The 21,497-nt window shown below is 42.9% G+C and overlaps 1 protein-coding gene across 4 annotated transcripts in view; it reads right to left on the bottom strand.

The window, feature by feature from the left end:
• The window catches only part of JARID2 (jumonji and AT-rich interaction domain containing 2), a 231,367-nt gene that overhangs the window by 86,497 nt on the left and 123,373 nt on the right, over positions 1–21,497 (bottom strand). For all 4 annotated transcript variants that reach the window (XM_065629999.1, XM_065630002.1, XM_065630000.1 and 1 more), the window contains one exon: positions 15,149–15,290. In XM_065629999.1, the coding sequence (XP_065486071.1) occupies positions 15,149–15,290 (142 nt within the window). The remainder of the gene's footprint in view (positions 1–15,148; positions 15,291–21,497) is intronic.

Raw genomic sequence — 21,497 nt, 5'->3', positions numbered from 1 at the left:
CAGTGGGTTTCCTCCTCCATCTCCAAACCCTTCGTAATTAAAGATAGCAGCTCACCTAATGTTCAGGAAACGCCGTAAACATTTGTTTTCATTAAGGCTCATATTGGGAAACCACGCAGATTCTGTTGAATAAAACCTAGCAGAAAAACACTTCAGTAGAAAAGGTTGGGATATTCCAAAGAAACAGTAGATTAAGGAACAAACAAAGAAGAAAACAAAGCAGAAAAGTCGGCAACCAATTCACACATCCTGGACTGTCTAACGATCACTAAAGAAGTACAGAGAGGAACACAAACGGAAAATGGATTCCTGTTTTAAGAACTAAAGGGTTTGGTGCTTTTCATATAAAATTACAGCAAAGCATCAGAAGAGGTTACCTCAGAAGAGCAAAACACTCTTGATACTATGTTAAAAACAAGAACCTGAGTGGAAAAAGCAAAAGAGCATTTGCTACCCTATTAATTATTATTTGGGGGAAAAAATCTAGGAAGGAAAGAAAATACGTTCTTCTTCCTACATTTTATCTGGGACCATGTCAGGAATAACACTGCCCTACATCTTCAACACATGCCCTCCAAGTCCTGCCTTCTTGATATCTAATGTAAACTCTAAAATATTGAAGCGGCAAGTGGGTAAGCAAATCTCTGCATACACATTATCCTTGCACTACTACTCACTGGTGGAAAAATTAATTTTTCTTCTGGAATCACATTGCTAGAAAGCTTCCCATAATTTCCCACCCAAAAAAGGTGCCTGACTCAAAAGGGTATTCTATTTAGTAGTAGAAAAAAAGATTTCTGAATGTGTGTGTGACCCCCAGCCTCCACATTAAGTTTTTGTCAATTTGGTTTTTACGTTGAGAACATCAAGTTCTAAAATACGTTTTTCTGAGCAGCGAGAACAGTTTTGGAGAAAAAAGCACATCCAGAGGACAGGAGAGATCACAAATAGCGGAACAGTATCAGGGTGTGGAAATCTGCCCAGGTGCTAAAATACTGTTGCCTGTCTTCATGTCAAACCTTACTTCAACCCAAAGAGCCTTTAAGAATTGCTATATGAAGGTTAAATTCACACTTCCTTTTAGAAGACAGAGCGACAAGAACTTCTAATGAATTCCCTTTTAACTTGCCTTTTTCATGTAAAAAATTAGAAATAATGATGTTACAGAGCTGCATTTCTGAGTCCTGTCTCAGGAAAAGATCTTACTCTCCAAGAGCTGAGAAAAACAAGGAACAGCAACAGGCCCAGACCCTGACTTTCTCACCCACCCCAGCCCAGAAACGTCCTTTCCCCACAGCAAGCGGACCGAGTATTTCAGCAGCGACCTGTCAGTGTTTCGTAGAAACTGGGATATTAGAGCCAGGAAGATGATTAAGGGAGTGGAGCATCTCCCTTATGAGGAAAGGCTGAGGGAGCTGGGTCTCTTTAGCTTGGAGAAGAGGAGACTGAGGGGTGATCTCATTAACAGTTATAAATATGTAAAGGGTGAGTGTCACGAGGCTGGAGCCAGGCTCTTCTCGGTGACAACCGAGATAGGACGAGGGGCAATGGATACAAACTGGAACACAGGAGGTTCCACTTAAATATAAGAAACTTCTTCTCAGTGAGGTTGACAGAACACTGGAACAGGCTGCTCAGAGAGGTTGTGGAGTCTCCTTCTCTGGAGACATTCAAAACCCGCCTGGACACCTTCCTATGTAACCTCATCTGGGTGCTCCTGCTCCGGCAGGGGGATTGGACTGGATGATCTTTTGAGGTCCCTTCCAATCCCTAGTATTCTGTGATTCTGTGATTAGCATACAGCTGCTTCCCCAGGCTGACAGAGGGCTGTGAACAGCACATAAAAACCTGACAGAGAAGCAAAGCAATCTGAAGATCGAATATAATGCCAAAGAATGAGAGACACACACATACAACAAACAGCTAAAGCAGTTAAATTTCCTGAAACTGGACGGTTTCAGAGTTGGGGGTGGGGAGCTAGTATGCAAGCAGCAGCAGCTCAGAAGCTGAAAATAATGACTGTAATTTGGACTAACGTTCCATATTGGGAAGTTTCTATGACTGGAAGAAGAGGAAACACAGTGTGGTTTAGGAAACACGGGGTACTTTTGTTATCTGAGCGACTTTCATTGAATTACCCTGTAACAGCAAGTAAAAATGTGAAGAAGAGATTATTCCTTTCTTACTATGAATGACACATACTCTCTGTACTCCCACTGTATTAGTAACCCTGCACATAAGTCACAGCTCCAGAGGAAATGATGCGGTGCGGGACCTCCAGCACCAACACGCACTCGGCACAAAAGGCTGGGAACGAACAACCCCGTGGGTGAAGAGGACGTCTCTCTCTGCTGCTAAAATAATTGAGTACCCACTAAGCATGACACCCAGATCAGCAGCCTTCTGTTCAATAAACACTTAATTCCTCAGAGTTCACACTGACCAACCTCAACAGAGGCAGCAAGCCGACATGAGCCCAGTAAGAGCCTGGGGAAATACATGGCAGAGAGTACGTGGCATCACTTTCTGATGGCTCATTGTGTGGTGTAGAACTCCAGCATACACAGAAGAACATAATTGAAAAGGAAAATAAACAAGACTCTTTGCTGAAGAATCTGGAAAAACAGAAGGATATTAAGCAGGGCTACTCCAAGTGCAGTCAAAACCAGGGGCACTTAATTTACAGCATTCTTCATCCTGCAGACGTCTCAGGAAAATGCCTGACCCACTGAAATCAATAACAAATAAGCACCGTCTCTCAGTGGATCCAGGAGTTAACTCTTGTTATTTAAAAATGGATTTGAATGCAGTTGTGCTGATAAAGCATTCTCAAAATCCTCCTTCAGGGAGATAATTTCTTTTTTGTTTATTTATGAATGTCTGTGTTAATTTAATATCAGAACAAGGAAGTGAAGACATAAATATGTAAATCCCAAAATAGACACACATATATAAATAAAACAGATATAAATAAATACTATGACATATTTTTACTCTTCAAAACAATAAACAAATATTACTCTGATCTTAAATCCCTCAAAACTCTGCCAATTAATTTTGAAGATGGAAGAGAGATACAGTGACACAAGTTATGTGCAAGAATTTGAACATGCATGTTCCCTACCCTGTACCTACAGCACTAGGCTAGTAGGAGATACTGTGGTTTTACTGCACGAAGAAAAAAAAATGTTTTAATTCATGTTCGAGTAGGGTCCTGCGAATGTAAGCTTCAAGGAAGAAACAAATTTTCTTTTCATATGTTCTTTTTCTGAATTACTCCAGTTAATTCTCCTGATAAGAAAAGTGTGGCCTTTACTCAAATGCTATCTTCCCTGTTTTTCCATTTCTCATCTGATTCACCTTTAAAGTTTATTTTGCAGTCCACATGGAAACTGGAAGCAATTAAATACTCTTAAACTGGTATGGCATGTAGCACATGTATCAAGAGTAAAGTTGACTATGAAATTTCTATATAACAGAAATGAAATAAAACCAATAAAAACTCAACCTTGATTGCATGGTAACATTTGCCAAAGTATGACTCAATACTTACAATCTAATTTTCAGGTAAGGAGAGGATTTCATAGGCCTAGAGACATAAAAGCAAGGTTCTCGGAAACTGTGCCACACCTGGTTTGTCTTGTTCTTATCTTATGAATCAACTGTGTGGGATGAACTAGATTTCAAGAAAAATCAACAGCGGTCAATTTTTCTAGTGTAAGACAAACATAAAAAGTCCAAGCACACCGAGATACTGCAACTAGCAGGCCCGCTTGGTTTTAGGCTTCTGACCTAAGAGTCAGGGGAGTTGAAAGACTCCTCAATCCCTGTCAAGAAAACTTTATGATTTTCAATGTGCAGGTGTAAAGAAGATGACACTAAAAATAGAAGTAATCAAGAAAGTCCCAGCTGCTCACTTTCACAGCAAACTAGACGTATGCAAAAGAAAAACATGAGATTCCTTTCTAAAAAAAGACTTGATTAAAATTTTAGAGTAATTTATTTTTAAATACACATTTTGCTTGACAACTTGCAGAACAAATTGTCACAGGGCCAGGAATAATCTAAGGCATAATAAAAGAGCATAGAATACAGAAAGTGAAGGACTTCAGAGTCTTTCCCTCACCTCACCAGGAAAGAGGAACAACCAAAAGAGAGGAGGTGTTTGCTCACTTAGAATAAACCCAACAGCAATGAAACTCTGGAGGGCCGAGCCAACTGTGGCAGCCTGCCACCCTCCAGAGGGGAAAGCGTTGATGCTCCTCTTCTTCATCTTTCTCCCCATGGCCACCTCCACTGCACTTACTGAGGTGCCCAAGGGATCTGTCCCCAGGACAGGTCCCACTAACAGAGCAGAAGACCATCTGCCTTTGCTTTTGCTAGGTGGCAAACCATGCCAGAGCCACCACAAATCGGGTCAGGGGAAGTACGTTCCTCCTTATCACCTATCCCCATGCTTCGTAGCGAGCCATTGGGCTGTGATTTCAACCCAGTGCTCTCAACAGAAGGCAAAGTGATTTGCATTATCTGACCGACGGCCCAAGGTAGGGTTTTTATCCAGTTGTAAAACATAGGGACCTCTCATTAAGCTTCTGACTGTAGAAAGCCACAGATGGGAAGTGGTGGAGTCACCATCCCTGGAGGTGTTTAAAAGGCTTTCAGACGAGGTTCTTAGTGACATGGTTTAGTGCTGGAGTTAGGTTATGGTTGGACTTGATGATCCTGAGAGGCTCTTCCAACCAAAATGATTCTATGATTCTGTGACAATGCTCAGCAGGCCAAAGGAAAACAGTGCAACATCATGGTTCATAATTACCTAGGGCAAGATCTCCATGAGGAAAAGGGAAAACCTCTGAAGATGCAGCTACTTTAAGAAACCAACATTTATCAAAACAGCAGTGCAGCTACACCGGCTTTCTAGGTGGGATGTCCCCTTGGCCAGGTAGTTGGGGTAAAACTTAGAGATTTGAAATGTGCTCTCCAAGAAGTCACTCAACGACCACTGACACGAAACCACTGACACCAAGACATGGGATTCAGAAACAAAATAGCATATGTGCAAAGGAAAAATATTCTGTCTGTGGCACAATAGCCGACAACCCAAACATCCACGTTTCTCTGTTAAAGCTGAAACATATAAAGCTGTCTAAAGAGCAATCAAAATTATGATGAGGTGCAAAGAAAAGCCTCTCAGACTTAAAAGGCTAACGATGTGTTGTCTCGGTTTGCACTTCTTCATCAGACAAATTTTAACTTGCACGAGAATATGTTTATACTGAATTTCAAAAGCTGCCATTTTAAAATAAATAAATTCTAAAAGTCACCCTAGACACTCAGCATACATATACACACACACACGTTACCAGTTAATTCATTTTGCAGAATTATGACTCCAATGAACAGCTCTTTAACTGTGAAGAAAGATCAAATCAGATAATAGCTCCAGGAGTGACCCTTTTAACTAGGGACTGACTCTCTGATTCATACCTCAGATTTTTCATTCATATAAACAAGCGTCTACAAGATTTCATGAAACTGAAAGCGTTGCAGGCAAATTACATGTTGCAATAGAGGAGATATTAGAAACGAGGCCTGCACAAAATATACTTACTTTATTGAAAAGATAAATAACAGCTGGAGTAGCTCCAGAAAAGGAGCAGGGCAAGGGAGAAGAAGAGGAAGAGTGGACAGTCATCTCCATAGTAACTACCACTAAGAAACTCAGGGGAGAACTTGTCTGAAAGCTGAAAGAAGGATGCTACCAGCAGAAATAGACTGTAATACAACTGAGGGTGGGGGGAAAAAAAAAGTTGCAAATAATTTGCCACATGGTAAATGATCCTTTAAGCTTTAGTTTATTTAATCAGAGCCAAGAACAAACACCAAGAGAGAAAAGCAAAGAAGGAAAGCATAAAATCAAAACATAATGATGGCATGGACATTACTGTACAAATTATTTAACAATAAACATACCATTAAAATAGTCGAAATACAAATGTTCAGGTTAAGAAGAAGAAAAAATTAGCTTCCCTCAGGAAATCCTGTGCTACTTGATGCAGCAATGGAGGAAAATAAAGGAAAAGCACTACACCAGTACAAACTAGACCATATATATAAAATGCCTGTGATTTTTATATCAACACAACAGACCTGAGAGGATTCCAGATAAGAGATTTACAGTAATAAAGATTGATGCTTTTCAGATTCAGTTCAGAGCTAGAAAACACTTACACTCTTAAGCTACAATGCTGATGACAAGGACTGTCCTGTTTCTGACCCCAGACCTCTCGCAACCACCTGGGAGACTTGAGACCCACTCCCTACTTGGGATGACATCTGCTTTGATTGGACCCCTCACAACACTAACACCCAGACCACCAGTTTTGCTGAATCAGCAGAAGTCCACGCTCACGCTGCCATGTGCGAGGAACACGCCAAGAATATATTCCTACCACTCACACATTGTCCAGATCAGCCACAGGAATAAACACAGAATAAGATTTCCTATAGTTTAGCATATGCCAAACCAGCATACAGTATAAATATAACCTTCAAATAGTTATAAAAGAACACCAAAAACCCCCAGTTATACTTAAAACTCAATGTTAGAAGATACTTTCACTTTAATATATCACAACGGTGCTCTGTTTGTTTTTTTAATATCACCATCTTTGCAAGGCACATAGAACAACATTGGTTCCAATCCAGGCTGGCTTTTAACTCAGCACGCATACAAAACGCTCGGGTCAGAATTACAGCAGAAATTATGTTGTACGGAAACAGCCCATGGTAAATCTCCTCTAAATGTCCACATAAAAGAAACTAAATGTTTCCGTCACCAATTTGCTTAAATATTAGCTAAAACACAAAGTAGGTCTTACAGCACTTAGCAGCAAGATCTTGTTTGGAGATGCTATAGTAATGCTTCCTACTAAATCATGTCCAGCCTACCACAACAAAATGAAAAATTTCTTCTGACAAATCAGCCTTACATTCCAAACATTTGACTGAATTAAAAGATTACGAGCCTGCTATTAATATAAAGTAGAAAATACCAAGAATCTTCAGACTGTACTTCCTTTCCCCTATCCTTTGTTTCCCAGTTCTTCAAAAGACCACTAAAAAGGGGCATTACTTTATTAAATTGTTACTAAGTTTAGTCTCAGCAAACTACTTACTGCCAAATATTATAGCATTTTACATCTTTATTTCAGGAACGGTTTACTGCTTTTCTGTTCTTGGCCTTTTATTCTTGCTACAATTATTTTAATCTGTTGACATCTTTTTAAGCTCAAATTTTAATTTTATGCAAGAAATTGAATCTGTTTCATTTAATTCTGAAATCTTACCCATACTTGATGGTGCTGAATGTATTCTCATTATGTAACCTTTTCCAAATGAATAAGACCATTGCAAATGCTAGGATGGCTAATTTCTACGAATCAAAATTTTAAAATAGAATCTCACTCTTTACAATAACCTAACAGAAAAAAATCGTGGCATTGTCATGATCTCCAAAATGCAATTATATGCCTTTTTTTTTCTTCCTGTCTTTGATTTTAAATGCATTTTGGAGAAATTATGAATGGAGGAATAAGTGGAGAGACACTCATAATACACATGAGTGTTTGGGTGGTGGGGTTTTTCCCCCCCTCATTCATGATGCGGGGTCACGGAAACTGATTCATGAAGTGAGCAGACAAAGCTGTAAGAGATCTCATGGGCCTCAGTGCTTGCTTGGTGAGGATCCAACATTTTACCTAGGAGGGTAACACGACTCAAAGCAAAACACATACATATTTCACTTCCACTACTTAGGATGAGGCAGCCTGGCTTTGAAACAGCAGCACCAGTCAGGAACAGCTGAGGATATGGCAACGGGCCCATCCCTGCTAACATAACAAAATCCCTGGCAATGTCCACCATGTGTAATATTTCTTCTGAAGTAGCATGGGGCTTTGGGAAGAAAAAACACTCACTGGCCATCCAGAGAGAGGCCTCGATGGAAAATGGTTTTAATACCAGCCTGTCTTTCTTAATTGCCACCTTAGTAGACTGTTCATAAATGCCTTATTCTCTGGACAGGAGAGATAAGGAACGAAGTCAAGAAGGTTCTAAAAAGGATCAAATTGGAAAAGTGGCTCCTCTCCCGCAGATCTCAGAAGCAGTACTCTGGGCACTGGGATGAGCCATTAGTCAGTAGCTAAACTGGAATATCAAGGTAATAGCACAGACGCAGGTGGAAAATTACAGAAGAAACTAGACGCATCGAAGAGTTATGTTAACCTGAACATCAGGCTAGAATCTTATACAGACAGTGGCTTATGTGCATTAAAAAAACCTCACATTGACACACAAATTTGCTTGGAAAAAGTCTCTTTCAGTACAGAATCAATTATTTCCTACACTGATTCACAGCAATGTCTCCCTAGTATTTAAGCAGTTAACATCTGGCCTGTCATACGCAGGGGTGAGACATACGAGTAAAGTGAACAACAGTAGAGACTGGGTTACCAAGCAGCTGAAATAGCGTTTGCCATACACAGAACCACAGAAACACCCATCTGGTCTGACTCTGGAAATTTCCTTGGTCCCTCGGGGGACAAGCCCAAGCTCGAGGTCATGAAGACGTTCTCCTGCAACTCCATCTTCTAAAGAGAAGGTGGCAGGTGAGGACAGGAGAGTCTGAATTGGACGTTGCTTAACACTTCTCAGCTGCTATAAATCGTACCTTCATAATTCTTAAATTACTACTCGGATAAGTTGTTTAGATGGCTGTCTACCCACAAAGTTAAAGTGTTCCCAGATTCTTGTACCTTGCTACATCTTTGCCTGTTGAATAGAAGAATCCATGTCAACAACTTCTGTTTGTTCTTTACGTAAATACCGAAAGAAAATAATCACCTGATTTTTTTCCGTTTCAAACTACACAGAATGATCTCCTCGACTTGCATTATAAAGGAAGTAATCTGTCTTCTTACTATTCCTGTGCAAATCTACTCCAATGGACTATTATTGTTTTGTTTATAAGGTTTGTTATTTATATTTAAATGTGCTGCACTAAAATATATATTTCACCCAGACCTGAACTTCCAGAGGGAGGTAAAAAAAAAAAAAATCTAAATTATTATACATAAGTCTTACTGCCATTATGGGTTTTTTTGTGGATTAATGTGTTTTTTCACAAACAAAAAACTAGTGCAGATTTGCATAGCCTACTGAAATTAGAAAAAAATAATAGAAGCACCTGGTTGAAAAGTGGGATTATATTATGTGGTAGCTGGCAACAGTTGAACACAAATACATTATATAGTGTTTCAATTAGTGAAAAGATTATTCACGAAAAAGGTCCTGGAAAAACACTTTGATATTATGAGCAGTCTCCTGCTTTCACACCTGAGTCATAATACACTGCTCTCTCCATCACCTACAATACTGAGCAGAAATCCCTCACAAACTCAAATATGTGGGAACAAGATTGACCTTGTTTTACGTCTTGCATGGAAGGTGCTAAGTCTAGTGCTGAAGAGACTGTTCATTATTAAACACAGACACAATTTGACAAAAAAAAAAAAAAGGAAAAAATAAACCAACCCTGAGTCCCCTTAGTCTTTTGACAGCTCTGCTGTAAGAAAGCCTTTTGCAGCTCAAGTTGAAAAGGATTTATCACTAAAAGAAACCACTTAAATTAGCAGCTTGCCTAATATGCAGAAGCTTGCCTGCCCTCGACTGGGTTTTTTTTGTGCTGAGGGTACAACAGGGCTCTGCCGGCCTGGCAGCTGTGCAGCCACCAGCCAAAGGAGACCAATGTACTTGCCTCTTTGACCACGTATTTCCAATTTTTTAATTGAAAAACCTTGACACTCATCTTGCCCCACAGTGAGCCTGTTCAGGGAGTTAAACTGGCATCTAAAAATAAAAATCAAAACCCAGGAAGATGGAGCGGGCCGCAGGGAGCCAGCAGGAGGCGAGGGGCAGGAGCACATCCCATGGTTTGGCTTTGCTGCAGCACACAACCACGCTTCTGACTGCCACATGCTTGAGACCGTTAGCAGAAAGCTGCTGTATTAATTAAAGGCCTCAGAAGATCCCTAATAAGCAATTTCTGGCCAATCTAGCTGCCGCAGCTTAAAACACTACTGCTCCCCAGTGGGTTGGGCCCTTTTGTCCTGCAGCCAGCAACCTTCCCTGTAGCAGAACTGGACAAGGTGTCTTCTCCCAGGAGCTGCACACACCCTCAGCCCAGGGGAGCAAATTTCTTCAACCTTATTTTCCTTCTAAACTAAACAAACCTCTTTGTCCCTGTTAATGAAGAAAAATATTCTAACATTAAGTAAAAAAAACCAAAAAACAAAACACAACAAACAAACAAGCTTAACGATCATTGAAATCAAGCAACTGCATCCCGCTTCTCACAGCCTTCTATTAACAGAACTTCATGATAAAAGATAAATTTATTTCTGCGTTTGGCAATTCCCTGTGTGCATTTCTGGGAAGGGGGCCATGTAAATGAATAGCCACCTGATTAGTAACAGGAAGCAAGCAATAGCCTACTATCACCAAAGATTAACATACTGTCACATCAAGTCTGCTCTGCACATGTTTCTTCTTGGGTAAGGTGAGCAACTGTTGCTAGAAAACATATAGCTGTCTCTGCACACTGTTATTAATTGCCAGTGGTTGTAGTCTTTAAGAGTTGCCCATAAAAATGTACGAGCAACCAGCACAGTGACCAAACACCTTTGGCCTGTTACTTATTGACCCTCTCAACCAAGAATCATAGCTGGAAAATGGAGATTCATAACAAGAACATGCAGCTATGCTGAAGTTACACTTCTCCTTCAGCAATTACCTTTTTAATGGGTTTTGAAAACACATGATCTTTACTTGGTGAAGACCATCCAACTTGACACCTTATCAAGCCTGTGTACCAATGCTTTTGTTCATCTCTTCCACAACCACTGAACAAACTAGCAACTGCTCTCACATGGCAATTAGGCACCAACCCCTTACACAACAAATTCAGTGTAACATTTGAATATTTAGCTTTTGCCAAATGTTAGAATAATGCTGACACCTCTTTACTGGCTGAAAGTAGTATTTACTACTCAGGATTAACTCCCTGCTTCTGCCAGACCTGGCCACTAGTAATACATGCAGCTCAGATCAAAGCAAGTATTTTCCTTTTTTTGAGTATTTTGAACTCCTGAGCTTGCCACTACTGCCGCTGCCAATCCTCCCCAAGCCCCATTTATTCTGTAAGTAGGGCTTAAAATTTTTTGAATGATCTGAAAACTTTGCAGAGCCAAAGCCGTACACATACTAGTTCTTGCCCTTACCACCACCAAGCTACGACAGCTGAAACCTGCAGCATCACAAAAGGCAGATTGCATTCTTTTAGTACTGTTCCATGATTTGTGTTGCAATCGAAAATGCTACACTTAAAAAGAAACAGAGATGGGACTGTCCCCATTGGCTGCGAACCTGGCTGCGTAGGAAGCTTCCTCTAGTCGCCAGAGAGCAAAGGTGTCAATTACTGACAAAGTACCCACAGACTAGTTGGAGCCATTTGAAGCCTGACAGCACTAGGTCACTGTGTTCAAAAGCCTGGTCCATCAAACAAAGTATCTAAGTGAATTTCTGAATAAAATCTGCAGCATTATATTAAATCAGCATACTTTCACCAGAACCGCAAACTCTTTTCTCCCATCGCAATGCTCTCTTGATGGCACATATGGCTCTCCAATCAAGTCATGTTACTAGGAAAGGGGTTGCAACTGAAAAAAAAAAATAATGTGATAAACCTGACGCAGTACTTGGTTGGGAGTTCTACTGTTGCGTTACGCAGCTTGGCATGTATCTGTGAAACAAGGAATACTCCGCAGTAACCTCTTCACTGGTCAGCAAGAAGGCTGGTGGGGGATTTACCTCCCCCACAGACACTTGTCAGCATGCACCTATCTGCAACTAAGTCCTCTGACCAATAACCCTCTGGGAGCATCTACTGCCTAGTTTTGACCAAGGAAAATCTACCCTAGAGATGGCTGGCATGGTGAGACCACAAGGCAATACCGACTGCCAGCAAATTCACCCTCTGCTCAGCTTGCTACAAGAACTGGCACTTGCAATTCATCCAGGCTCTTGTGCAGATTGCCTCTGCAACTGGAAGAGTCTGGATCAACTATAAACGTAAATCAAAAACACACACATATGCTGCACACATGCATGGATCTATCTCCCAATTCCATGTATATAATGTGACCTGCTCTAAAAGAGGGGGAAATGCTGCCAGATCAGTCCACTGAACTAACCAGCCTGGGGGCCAGAAGACTGCCAGACACAAGGGCTGGGAAGAGGAGGGAAGAAGAAACTGAAAAGAGGCTATTTGCCCCACAGTACCAGCCTGCCATTACACTGAAGAACTGTGAGGTCAAACCAGAGCCTCTAACTACTGAACAAACTGAAGCCCCTTGCAACAGCCTCCCTTATTTACCACGCTTACTTGCTTAGCACTCTTTTTGTTTCCATCACTGGTTTTAAATACAGGTGACCTCTAGAAGATGACGAGCTCATCTTTCCCAAAGAAAAATTCCTGTCATACACACACACAAAAAAACCCTCACCAAAACCCCACAAGCCATAAAAAACTTAACAGTAACTTACATATAACGCACAGTTCAAACACCACAGGAAACCTGGTATTCAAAACTCACTGTATTATATAGAGCAAGTTCCAAACACATACGCTTCACTAAGTGCACCAATCCCCAAAATCATTTCACTGCATATACCACCAGCTATATACCACAGTATTTTGAGAAGACAAATACTCCTTTTGCAGAGGGGGAAAAACTGCATGAAGTACATGCTAAAGCTACAGTGTTTGAACATGTATTTTAGTGCAAGAATGCCATCAGTTGTACACACAGCTGAATAGACAATTGAAAAGTTTGATTTTGAGGAAGCCCAGGGGAAAGAAAAGGAGGGCACAATTTCTCAAAACTTGATGAGCTGAGGCACTGAATCCACAGATCCCATTTCAGTCCCATTCCCCCTCCTCATCCCCCTGCATATCCTTTGTCCACCCAATACTCCTGGGATAACTCTTCCTGAGATCCCAAAATTATCTGGATTGAAGAAACATTAGATCTTCAGTGAAAACAGAAGAAAAAGCCTAAAAGGAAACAAGAACATGACATCAAAAGACTCAACATGCTGCAGTAGAACTTAAGGAGCCCAGAAGAGGTCTGTCTGCAAAGAGGAAGCTGGGGGAGGAAAAAAGCAGATAAAAGCCTGTTGAGTGTAAATGGAAACAAAACAGGAACACTCTCCTTCACAGCAACTGCAGCAACAAACGTAATATTATTTCAACCAATTACAATGCATGAAGAAGAACTGAAATGGTGCCTTGCCTTCTACAAAAGCCAGAAAACTATTTTCCATCTTGGCTTCTGGTCTTGGGGCTGTGTGCTGTTTTTGTTGTTGTTATTTTAAACCCAGACAGTACCAAAGGTGCTGAGTTCCCTATTATTAGGCCTGAACCACACAGCTGCTTCTCAAGCATCTGAATTCCCACAGCCAAAAACTAGCAAATATTCCTCAAAAAAATTTCACCCGCAATACTCAAATACAGTTTCTTGGGATCAGTGATGTAGCAATCCCAGTCATTTCTCAAGCTGGACTGTGGAAGGCACCAGAAGCAGGGACAGCATAAGGGACAAGCCCTCCTGCTCCTTGCCAGGCCCAAGACCTTTAATCTGTCTTCCTCTCGCTATTACTTTAAATACTAACCAGCTCCTCGAACTTACAGTGTGACCCTGTAAGAAGTTTTGTCAGCATGGCTGAGAACGAGGGGACAAAGCAAGTACAGACAGCAGCAAAAATTCCTTAAGAAAACGCACAAGCAACAGTGGCAACCTGTGAAACAATGACCACTGTCTCCCAGGATCACACCTACAGTGGATTATCACCTACATTTCTAAGCAGAAATATTTTTCAAGCCTCCGTTGTATCTTATAAAGAAAGAAATAAACACACAAATACTTTTCCCCTGACCAGCAGCAGGATGCAATAAATTTCTGCCAGTATGGAAGACAACACAAATTTTATTCTGATACACTGGAGGAGCTAAGCGGGCATATTAACTAGACTTTGAGTTTGTTGCCTGAGGTGTAGAAAAAGTTGTGGGGATCTGGGGTGGGGGGCATGGGTACAAGAACAGGGGGGTGTCCAGGAAAGCATCACTCTCCTCACTCTATTTGGCTTCTCAGGGGAATCGTAAGGTCACGCAGAAAACAAGAATACTTTTTTGTTTGAAAGAGAACTTTATTTTACGGTTCATTTTGGCTTGGGACTACAATGTGAGGAGTGTGGAGGAAAAAGGTTGAGAAAGCATTTTCCGTTTCTCTCTTTTAAATGGTATTTTTCAGACAGTGTGTTTTGGTTCTTACTTCATACAGAGGAGAACTCCCAGCCTCCTGCATTCTCAGCATATTTTCTATAATAGATTGGCTTGAGTCCTACAATTTTAACCCACATTTTGCACATTCAGGCTAAGAACTTGCAAGAGTTCAACAAGGATCTCATAACCGACTTCTAGGAAAGAGGAGGTAGCTTGCTACAGCAGTGTCTCAAAGTAGTCCCTTGCAACCGACACCCACCACACTGCCTTACTATACAGTTTCTCTTCTCAGAAGCGTCTGGTTTATTCTCTTTTTTTTTTTTTTTTAAGTTCACGAGGTTTCATTCACAGAAAATTAAAACCAACAACAGCAACACTAACTACTTTAGCAATGCTTTCCTTGAAATTACACACATATGTATTGACACACCCCTAAGATGCCAAAGCTGGGGGAGGACGGGGGGGAGGGCAGGAGGAGACAGAGTCTTAAGGCATTTAATTTAGCAATCACCTACTGCAAAAGAACAACTGCTTTTTCCATGGTTTCCAAAACAAGAACCATCTATACCAATGAATGAAGCAGAATTTACTATATCCTCACTGTTACCAGAAGGACTCCACACTGGAAAGTCTGCTTATGGTAGGGCAGTATTTGCAACCATACACTACTGACAACATAATCACAACAATATAGCACAAAAGAGACAAAGCAGAAAGGCTATACTTTAACCATAATGGACTACTGACCTTTTCCTTGAGGGCCCTTCTTCAAAATCTGAAGAACTAACATCGTTGCTTGTTGAGGACACCTGCGATGCATCGTCCTTCTCATTCTCCAGCTGTTCTGATCCTGGTCCTAATCCTTTAGATTGGCCATTAGTGAGAAGTCCTGCAAACGTGACAAAGTAGTACACAATATTCAAAACCTGCATTACAAGTGCCAAATGGATTTTATAAAAACTCACGCACGACACTAACGATAGATAGCTGATGCCCAAAGCAACCACCTTCAAATAGAAATACTGATAACATTGATTTTGCACAGAGGTACTCCAATAGAAACCTGCCTGTGTGTTTCTGATTTGGTTAACTGTAAGGCCCCAACCCCAAATAACCACACTATAAGTGTTTGCAATAGTATTTATAATCTTGTCACATCCCTCATTTGAAAAAGGGACACAGCTTAGTCAACCTCATCCCTGTTTTACAGAACTCGTGTTGACTGGCATAGATGAGAGCCTTTTGCATTTATCTGTAGATCAATTTAAAATTAAGCTGCCATTTGGTCCAATCTGTCAAAATCTTGCTCTTCATTATGCCGTTTCCAACTACTGCAATTTATGATCGTTTAAAAAAAAAACCCAAATCCCAAAGGGGTGAACATCAAACACCTGTTTCTCAACTTTGATTCTCCTGGCCAAATGTCACTTAACTACAGAAACTCCAGATTGCCAGCAAAGGTACACAGGGCAGGGGGAAATGTCTGCCACAGCTGCCTTCCCTTTTGTGCCTTTTCTCTCCTGGAGGAATGCTACAGCAAGCAGAGTCACATAGATGGAAGGACAGCATTGGACACTATACAAGCATAACGTTTAACAAACTTTGCGTATTCTACTCAAACAAGTAACTACAATATAATATGACACAAACAAGAGCAGACTGTGAAACCACTCATACTTAAGAATTAAAAAAATAACATATTCTTCAGTAGGCTTCGAGTTGAGAGGGAAGAAAATTACTAACAATTTTATCAGCTCAGTATTTACTTGGTGTTTTAAGAGCTTATTACCAGAGGAGCTGCAGTTTTATCACAGAGAATGATTCCCCATCTCTCCACCAAAATACCTTTGCAAATGGCATAACAAAGCTTTGTTTCACAGCTTTATTTCCTCAGAGAAGCGCTGGTAGGACTTCCGTCCCTCAGCCATTTCTGTACCCTTTTCTAGAATTGCACCTGAGAAAAGGAGACAGAGAGGAGGCCGACCCCTTCCAAGATGAGCCGGGCAGCAAGGCTGGTAAAAGTACTAAACCAAATATGCTTACTAATAACAGGAGTTCAAAACTTTCCACCAGTGCTATAACAGCGCTACACCAATTCAGACCTCTGTTTGAAGGGAAATGGCTGTTTAGCACCATAAACACACTTACTCGTCACATAACCAAGCATTCAACTGAGCTCAGCTTCAAAGAGACACTGAAGTATAACCAGAGCAAGACCAAGACACCTCCTCTGGCAAGCTGCCTGCTCGACGTACTGGTGCCTCAGTCACAGCCACGGCCAAGCACTCCTTCCCTGCAAGGACATTTATTCACTGCTCTCTTGGGCACGATGACTGCATGCAATACATTGTCTGCTAGCAGGCTCTGAACCTTTCAGCACTTCCGATTCCAATCTAATCATAGAATCACAGAGTAGTTTGGGTTGGAAGGGAACTTCAAAGGTCATCTAGTCCAACCTCCTGCCATAAGCAGGGACATCTTCAACTAGATCAGGTTGCTCATAGCCCCGTCCAGCCTGGCCTTGAATGTTTCCAGGGATGGAGCACCTACCACCTCTCTGGGCAACCTGTTCCAATGTTTCACCACTCTCACTGTAAAAAATTTCTTCCTCATGTCTAGCCTGAATCCCCCCTCTTTTAGCTTAAAACCATTATCCCTTGTCTTATCATAACAGGCCCTGCTAAAAAGTCTGTCCCCATCTTTCTTATAGGCCCCTCTAAAATGCCAAAAGGCCACAATAAGGTCTCCCCAGAGCATTCTCTTCTCCAGGCTGAATCACAGAATCACAGAATGTTAGGGATTGGAAAGGACCTCAAAAGATCATCTAGTCCAATCCCCCTGCCGGAGCAGGAACACCTAGGTGAGGTTACACAGGAAGGCATCCAGGCGGGTTTTGAATATCTCCAGAGAAGAAGACTCCACAACCTCCCTGGGCAGCCTGTTCCAGTGTTCCGTCACCCTCACTGAGAAGAAGTTTCTTCTCAAATTTAAGTGGAACCTCCTGTGTTCCAGTTTGAAACCATTACCCCTTGTCCTACCACTGGTTGTCACCGAGAAGAGCCTGGCTCCATCCTCGTGACACCCACCCTTTATATATTTATAAACATTAATAAGGTCACCCCTCAGTCTCTTCTCCTCCAAGCTAAAGAGACCCAGCTCCCTCAGCCTTTCCTCATAAGGGAGATGCTCCACTCCCTTCATCATCTTTGTTGCCCTGCGCTGGACTCTCTCCAGCAGTTCCCTGTCCTTCCTGAACTGAGGGGCCCAGAACTGGACACAATATTCCAGATGAGGTCTCGCCAGGGCAGAGTAGAGGGGAAGGAGAACCTCTCTTGGCCTACTAACCACCCCCCTTCTAATACACCCCAGGATGCCATTGGCCTTCTTGGCCACAAGGGCACAGTGCTGGCTCATGGTCATCCTGCTGTCCACCAGGACCCCCAGGTCCCTTTCCCCTACACTGCTCTCTAATAGGTCATTCCCCAACCCCGCCCAACTCTCCAGCCTGTCCAGGTCTCACTGGATGGCAGCACAGCCCTCTGCTGTGTCAGCCACTCCTCCCAGCTTGGTGTCATCAGCAAACTTGCTGACAGTGCACTCTATTCCCTCATCCAAGTCGTTGATGAATATATTGAATAATACTGGTCCCAGTAGTGACCCTTGAGGGACTCCACTAGATACAGGCCTCCAACCAGACTCTGCCCCATTGACCACGACTCTCTGGCTTCTTTCCTTCAGCCAGTTCACGGTCCACCTCACTACCAGATCGTCCAGTCCACACTTCTTCAGTTTAGCCATGAGGATGCTGTGGGAGACGGTGTCAAATGCTTTACTGAAGTCAAGGTAGACCACATCCACTGCTCTGCCATAATCAATCCACCTTGTTACGTCTTCATAAAAGGCTATGAGGTTGGTCAAGCACGACTTCCCCTTGGTGAAGCCATGTTGACTGTCCCTGATGACCCTCTTATCCTTGATATGTCTTAAGATGGCACCAAGGATAAGTTGTTCCATCACTTTCCCAGGGATGGATGTGAGGCTGACCGGTCTATAGTTGCCCGGGTCCTCCTTCTTGCCCTTTTTGAAGACCGGAGTGACATTTGCTTTCCTCCAGTCCTCAGGGACCTCTCCCGTTTCCCAAGACTTGGCAAAGATGATGGAGAGCGGTCCAGCAATGACTTCAGCCAGCTCCCTCAGCACCCGCGGGTGCATCCCATCTGGACCCACGGATTTATGGATGTCCAGATTGCTTAACTGGTCCCTAACCCAGTCCTCATCAACTAAGGCAAACTCCTCCATTGCCCTGCCTTCCTCTGGGGCCTCAGTGGTACGGGGCTCCTCAGGACAGCCTCCGGCAGAGTAGACAGAGACAAAGAAGGCATTCAGTAATTCTGCCTTCTCTGTATCTTCTGTCACCAGGGCACCCACCCCATTCATCAGTGGGCCTACATTGCCTCTGGTGTTAGTTTTATCTGCCATGTATTTGAAAAAGCTCTTTCTGTTGTCCTTGACCCCTTTCGCCAGGTTTAACTCTAAGGAGGCCTTAGCTTTCCTAGTTGCCTCCCTACATCCTCTGGCAACAGCCTTATATTCTTCCCAAGTGGCCAGCCCCTCCTTCCATGACCTGTAAACCCTCTCCTTCCACTTGAGTTTGCCCAGCAGTTCCCTGTTTAACCACGCAGGTCTCCTGGCTCCCCTCCTTGACTTCCTACGTGTCGGGATGCTCTGATCTTGAGCTTGGTAGAAGCAGTCCCTGAACGCTGACCAACTATCTTGGGCCCCTTTACCTTCAAGCAGCCTTGCCCACGGGATTTCCCCCAGCAATTGTTTGAAAAGGCCAGAGTTGGCCCTGCTGAAGTCCAGGGTTGCAATTCTGCTTGGTATTCTGCTCCCACCACATGAGATCCTGAACTCCATCATCTCATGGTCACTGCAACCAAGGCAGCCCTCCACCTTTACTGCTTCAACCAGACCCTCCTTGTTAGTGAGGATGAGACCCAGCAGCGCACCTCTCCTAGTCGGCTCCTCCACCATTTGCATCAGAAAGTTATCATCAATGCACTGGAGGAACCTCCTGGACTGTGGCTGGCTGAGTAGTCCTTCCAGCAAACATCAGGGAAGTTAAAATCCCCCATAACAACCAGGGCCTGTGACTGTGAGGCTGCTCTCAGCTGCCCGTAGAAGGCCTCATCAACATCCTCACTCTGATCTGGTGGCCTGTAATAGACACCCACAACAGTGTCACCCCTGCCAGCCTGCCCCTTAATTCTCACCCACAGACTCTCAACTTGCTCTTCAACCGCCATAAAGAGCAACTCCAACACCATGCCTGGCTGGCCTGTCTTTCCTGAAAAGGACGTAGCCATCCATGACCACATTCCAGTCATGTGAGCTGTCCCACCATGTCTCTGTAATTGCCACCAGATCATAATCTCCTGACTGAACACAGGTTTCCAACTCCTCCTGCTTATTCCCCATGCTGCGCGCATTGGTGTACGGGCATTTCAGGGAGGGAGCCGAGTACACCGATTTCACCCTAGGGGTATGGGGGGCCTCCCAGTCTTTATCAATTCCAGCGTGCCGCCCCACTGATGCAAGCCCAGCTACAACCCCAACCCCCTTCAAATCTAGTTTAAAGCCCTCCGAATGAGCCCTGCTAATTCCTCTCCCAGCATCTTTTTACCCCTGTGGGATAAACCTTTCCCACGTATCACTGTCCGGACTGGTGTCTTGTAAAACCAGCCATTATCAAAGAACCCAAAGCCCTGCCTGTAGCACCAGCCTCGAAGCCAATCATTTACGGACTTAATTTTTCTATTCCATCCCACATCATCACCCGAAAATGGAAGGAGGGAAGAGAAGATAACTTGAGCCCCAGACTCTTTCACCAACAACCCCAACTCTCTCAGCCTGTCCTCATAGCAGAGCTGTTCCAGCCCTCTGATCATCTTGGTGGCCTCCTCTGGCCCCTCTGCAACAGGTCCATGTCTTTCCTGTGCTCAGGGCTCCAGAGATGAACACAGGGCTCCAGGCGGGGTCTCACCAGAGCAGAGCAGAGGGACAGAATCACCTCCCTCGACCTGCTGACCACGCTCCTTTTGATGCAGTCCAAGATACAGTTGGCCTTCTGGGCTGCAAGTGCACATTGCCGGCTCATGTCCAGTCTTTCATCCACCTGTACCCCCAAGTCCTTCTCCGCAAGGCTGCTCTCAAACCCTTCATCCCCCATCCTGTATTGGTACCAGGGGTTGCCCTGACCCAGGTGCAGGACCTTGTACCTGGCCTTGTTGAAGCTCATGAGGTTCGCATGGGCCCACTTCGAGCTTGTTTAGACAGTCTAATCCAAAGTCTGCATCATATCACTACATCAATATCACTCTCTTCTTTTTCCAGTCAAAGTTTGCTCTTATTAATTCTGAGCTACACCAAATTTCTCTTTGAGTCAGAAATGGCTAAATGGTGACCACATGCTGTAGTTTTTGTACATAGTTTTAAAAATAATACCTACAAAGCAGAAGCCTGGATTTTTTTTTTTTTTAAGAGGAAGATGCAGGGAACTGGTCGCTCAATTGTTTTCTTCCTCATACGGAGCCCACAAAGCAAATGCTGAAACTAAGCACCAATTTTTGCATTAAAATGTCTCTTCTAGCCAGCCTGAGACTGGCAGGGAGAAGTTAAATGACCCAATTTACATTTTTACTCCCTTTTTGTTCAATGCCTTTTGATACTTCCTTTCCATTAAAGAGATCTCAAACTGTGACTCAACCAATAATACAAATTTCAGTATCAACACATGATACTACAACATGGTTTGTAATGTAACACGATGATACGATGCAGGGTGACAGCATCCCTTAATTCCCAAGGAAATGAAGGCAACCTTCTTAAAAAATACTGAATAGATTATATTTCTATGCTGAATTCGCCCTCCCTAGAAGGCCTAGTGCCAAAGTTTAGTCTTAAAAAAGTTTCAACTCTTGCTTTGCATTTTTCCATGAAACCACTGCTGATAAAATTTACAATTTTTGAACTCCACAGAAGTCTAAATCAAGCATATCATTTGAGGCCTGATACTCAGTGATTTAACTCTTATGGC

Source organism: Caloenas nicobarica, chromosome 2 (genome assembly GCF_036013445.1).
Source record: "Caloenas nicobarica isolate bCalNic1 chromosome 2, bCalNic1.hap1, whole genome shotgun sequence".
Taxonomy (NCBI): domain Eukaryota; kingdom Metazoa; phylum Chordata; class Aves; order Columbiformes; family Columbidae; genus Caloenas; species Caloenas nicobarica.
This window is presented reverse-complemented; position numbering and strand designations above follow the sequence as displayed.